We start from the raw sequence: 3,015 nt of genomic DNA, 5'->3' as shown, positions 1-3,015 counted from the left end.
CCAGGGATGGGGCAGCCGCAGATTTTCTGGAATTCCGTCCGGGATGGTCCCATCCCAGGAGCAGCTCCTGGGACAGGGAGCGGCCGGGCTGGAGGAAATCTGGGAAGGGGGGCTGGGAGAGGCTCCCGACCCTTCCCACAGCAGGCGGGAATTCCCATTCCTGCTGCATCCCGCCTTCCCAGCCTCCAATCCCTGAGGGATGGGATCCTCCTGTGGCCTTTGGGACCGGCTGGGATCCAGCAGATCCCACCCCGGGGTGGCGTGAGCGGATCCGGGCGGGCGGCGGATCCCGGGAATTCTCCTGAGACCCGGAACCTCTCCGTGTTCTCCTTCCCGAGGCACGGGAGGCGCTGGGAACAATCCCTGGATGCCGGAGGGGAGCCGGGGCCCTTCCCAAGATTCTGGGATAGCCGAGGATTCGGGGAGAAGGGAAAAGGCCGGGAATGTCTCGGCCAAATCCAGGAACACGACGGACTCACCCAAGGACATCTGGAGCTGGGATGGATCCAGCTGGGCATGAGGCCCCGGGAATTATCCATGGGATGGGAGGAGAGGGAAGTTGGGGATGCCAGGAATGTGTCAGGGCCGATAAATCCGGCGCTCGGGAAGGGATTTGGTTTGGGATAACGAGATTCCAGGGCCGGATCCCACCCTTGGTGGCTTCATCCCAGAGCGGGTGACGTCATTCCCGGGGATGGGGAGGGAAGAGCGGGATGCAGGAGTGGGGAAAAAGGGAAATATTGGGGCAGAGGGATCCCAGAATCCCAAAAAACCGGGATTGGGAGCCACCGTCCCCCAGGGATGAGGGAAAGTACCCCGGGAGCTGTCCCGGGTATTCCAGGGGGATGGATCTCCTGGGGATCAACCACACCCAGCCCCCCTGATCAGCAGCTGGAAAAGGGGAACAGCCCCGGCCCTTCCAGCAGGAATTCCAGCGGGAATTCCCAGAGCTCCTGGGATTCTCCGTGGGGTTTTCCCCTTCCTGGCACAGAATTCCCAAGGAAGCTGTGGCTGCCCCTGGATGCCGGGAATGCCCAAGGCCAGGCTGGATGGGGTTTGGAGCAGCCTGGGACAGTGGGAGGTGCTGGAGTCAGAACGGATTAAAGGGCCCTTCCCACCCAAACTCTTCTGGGATTTGGGAATGGTTGAGGCTGGAAAAGGAGGAGAAGGTGGGATGGAGGAAGTTGTTTCTTCCTGGCACCCTCAAGGGAGCCTTGGGAGCTTTCTTCCCACTCAGGGATGGGGAATGTTTGGAGACTCCAAGGGGATGGAGACACCCGAGCAGGGATGGACGGGGCTGGATGGAGAGCCCTGGAGGGGCTGGAGCGTGTCCAGGGCAGGGAACGGAGCTGGGAAGGGGCTGGAGCCCCAGGAGAGGCTGAGGCAGCTGGGAAAGGGGCTCAGCCTGGAGAAAAGGAGGCTCCGGGGGGACCTTGTGGCTCTGCACAAGTCCCTGCCAGGAGGGGACAGCCAGGAGGGCTCGGGCTCTGCTCCCAGGGAACAGGGACAGGACAAGGGGAAATGGCCTCAGGCTGGGCCAGGCCAGGCTCAGGCTGGATATTGGGAATAATTCCTACATGGAAAGGGCTGAGGAGAACTGGAGCAGGCCCGGGGGGGTTTGGAGTCGCCATCCCTGGAGGGATTAAAATCTATGTGGATTTGGGGGGACACGGATCTGCAGTGGTGAACGGTTGGGGCACTGGGAGCACTGGGATCACTGGAAGCACTGGGATCACTGGGGGGGATCACTGGGATCACTGGGATCACTGGGATCACTGGGATCACTGGGTGGGGAGCACTGGGATCCCTCAGAGAGCTTTTCCAACCCCAACAACTCCACCGCTCTCCAACGGATTTTCCCAGCCCGGCCACACCCCAGGGATCTGGACCTCGGTGGCACCACTCCATCCTCCCCGCAGGATCACGGGGAGACCCTTCCTGATCCTGATCCATTTCCGATCCCAGCCCACTCCTGATCCCAACCCACTCCTGATCCCGGCCCATTCCCAATCCTGACCCATTCCCGATCCCGGCCTGCTCCTGATCCCGGCCCATTCCCGATCCCAGCCCATTCCTGATCCTGGCCCATTCCCGATCCCGGCCCATTCCCGATCCTGACCCATTCCTGATCCCGGCCTGCTCCCGATCCTGGCCCATTCCTGACCCCAGCCCATTCCCGATCCAAGCCCATTCCTGATCCCAGCCCATTCCCGCTCCCGGCCCACTCCCGCTCCCGGCCCATTCCCAATCCCGCTCACCGCGGATCACGGAGACGTTCCGGAGCGCTGCGGAATGCTCCCAGTCCTTCAGGCGCAGCTCCTCGGTGACGTTGTCGAGCAGGGCCAGCTCCAGCCTCAGCTGCCGCTCCACGGCCGCCTGCTCCATCCTCATCCTCCGCGCCTCCGCGCTGGCGTTGCCCAGGAGCCCCTGGAGATCCCGGAGCCGGGAGCGCTGCAGGCGGACGTCGTAGGAGAAGCTGCGGTTCATGGAATCCACGGCTCCCGCCAGCGCCGTCACCTGCTCGCCCAGGAGCTCCAGGCGCCCGCCCAGGTGGCCCAGGAGGTGCTGGTGGTGCTCCAGGAGCAGCCGGCTGCCGTTGGCGTCCACGGAGAGCCGGGACAGCTCCAGCTGGGCCGCGTCGCTCTGCCGGAGCAGGGAATCGCGGAGCCGGGCCACGGAGCCGTCCGTCTGTCCGGCCTGGTCCCGCAGGCCGTGCAGGAACCCCTCCAGCCGCCGCAGAGAGTCCGAGTGGTTCTGCAGGAGCTCCTGGAGGCTCCAGACGTGCTCCAGGAGTTCTCCTCCCGTGGGAACGGGGAGCAGCAGCCGCAGCCGCAAGTCCCGGAAGGTCTCGTTGAGCCGCTGGACGTCACCCAGCAGGGCCTGCAGATCCTCGGGAGATGCGCAGGGCCGGGATGCTGGGATAGAGGGATGCATGATGGATGATGGATGATGGATGATGGATGATGGATGGATGGATGGAGGAGAGCAGCGGGAGGTCAGGAGGAGCTCTGGGAT

General features: G+C 64.0%; 1 protein-coding gene across 2 annotated transcripts in view; it reads right to left on the bottom strand.

Annotated features, from left to right (window-relative positions):
- Positions 1–3,015, bottom strand: part of SCARA5 (scavenger receptor class A member 5) — a 23,605-nt gene that overhangs the window by 9,035 nt on the left and 11,555 nt on the right. For both annotated transcript variants that reach the window (XM_019005464.2, XM_019005463.2), the window contains exon 4: positions 2,259–2,915. In XM_019005464.2, coding sequence (XP_018861009.1) covers positions 2,259–2,915 — 657 coding nt within the window. The remainder of the gene's footprint in view (positions 1–2,258; positions 2,916–3,015) is intronic.

Source organism: Parus major, unplaced genomic scaffold (genome assembly GCF_001522545.3).
Source record: "Parus major isolate Abel unplaced genomic scaffold, Parus_major1.1 Scaffold379, whole genome shotgun sequence".
Classification (NCBI taxonomy): domain Eukaryota; kingdom Metazoa; phylum Chordata; class Aves; order Passeriformes; family Paridae; genus Parus; species Parus major.
Note: the sequence above shows the minus strand (reverse complement) of the source record. Positions and strands in the feature narration are given on the sequence as shown.